Source organism: Penaeus monodon, chromosome 21, assembly GCF_015228065.2.
Source record: "Penaeus monodon isolate SGIC_2016 chromosome 21, NSTDA_Pmon_1, whole genome shotgun sequence".
Classification (NCBI taxonomy): Eukaryota; Metazoa; Arthropoda; class Malacostraca; order Decapoda; family Penaeidae; genus Penaeus; species Penaeus monodon.
Window position 1 is genome coordinate 7,379,619 of NC_051406.1, and position 696 is coordinate 7,380,314.

At 48.1% G+C, this 696-nt stretch overlaps 1 protein-coding gene across 1 annotated transcript in view; it reads left to right on the forward strand.

Moving 5' to 3' along the window:
* LOC119586548 overlaps nucleotides 1-687 on the forward strand; it is a 58,792-nt gene extending 58,105 nt beyond the window's left edge. The window contains exon 31 of the mRNA XM_037935307.1: nucleotides 289-687. Within this exon, the coding sequence (XP_037791235.1) occupies nucleotides 289-566 (278 nt within the window). The 3' untranslated portion in view covers nucleotides 567-687. The remainder of the gene's footprint in view (nucleotides 1-288) is intronic.
* Nucleotides 688-696: the final 9 nt, after the last annotated feature.

The following is a 696-nucleotide window of genomic DNA, read 5'->3' on the forward strand; positions in this document are numbered from 1 at the left end:
AAGTTCCCCGGTACGTTCAACTTAAGCTCCCTGATAATCAACAGCGAGCACGATGGATTCCCACAGTAACAGAACTCTCACCAAATCTTGAAACGACCTTCAACACCTCACTCCATCTATCTCACTCGAGACCATCTATCCCACAAGACCCAGGACTCTTACCATGTCTCAATCCAACCAAGCCTACCACTCTAACCCCACAGTAACCACAACAAATCACACACTCGACCCCACCAACCATAACCATCAAAAGTTCTTCTAAAACCCCCCCTCTAACCCTTCCTTCAGTGAGCGACGTCCTACCTGACGCCCTCTTGGAACTATTCGCCGAGTTTGACATCGAATTCGCTTCTCTGACCTCCGAGAACGGGCTCACCGAAGTCACCCTCGGAAACATGACCTTGACCTTCGGCGACGCCCCTTATGTCGTAGGATCGACCATCTCCTTCAGCTGCGTTACCTGGACGTCGACCCAGAGCGGAGAGACGTCGATGACTGTGGCGTACACTCCGGAGGGCTGGGAGGAGGTGGACCCCGGCTTCGTTTGCAACAGTAAGTGTCTCTGATTTTTCATTTATTTTATTTTTCAAGATGGTGCATTTTGTGGATATAGTGCTATAAGTGTATTTTTCCATTTTAATGTATATATGGCTGTAGGTAGTTGCATAGATAGATAATAGACAGAGAAATGGCTGA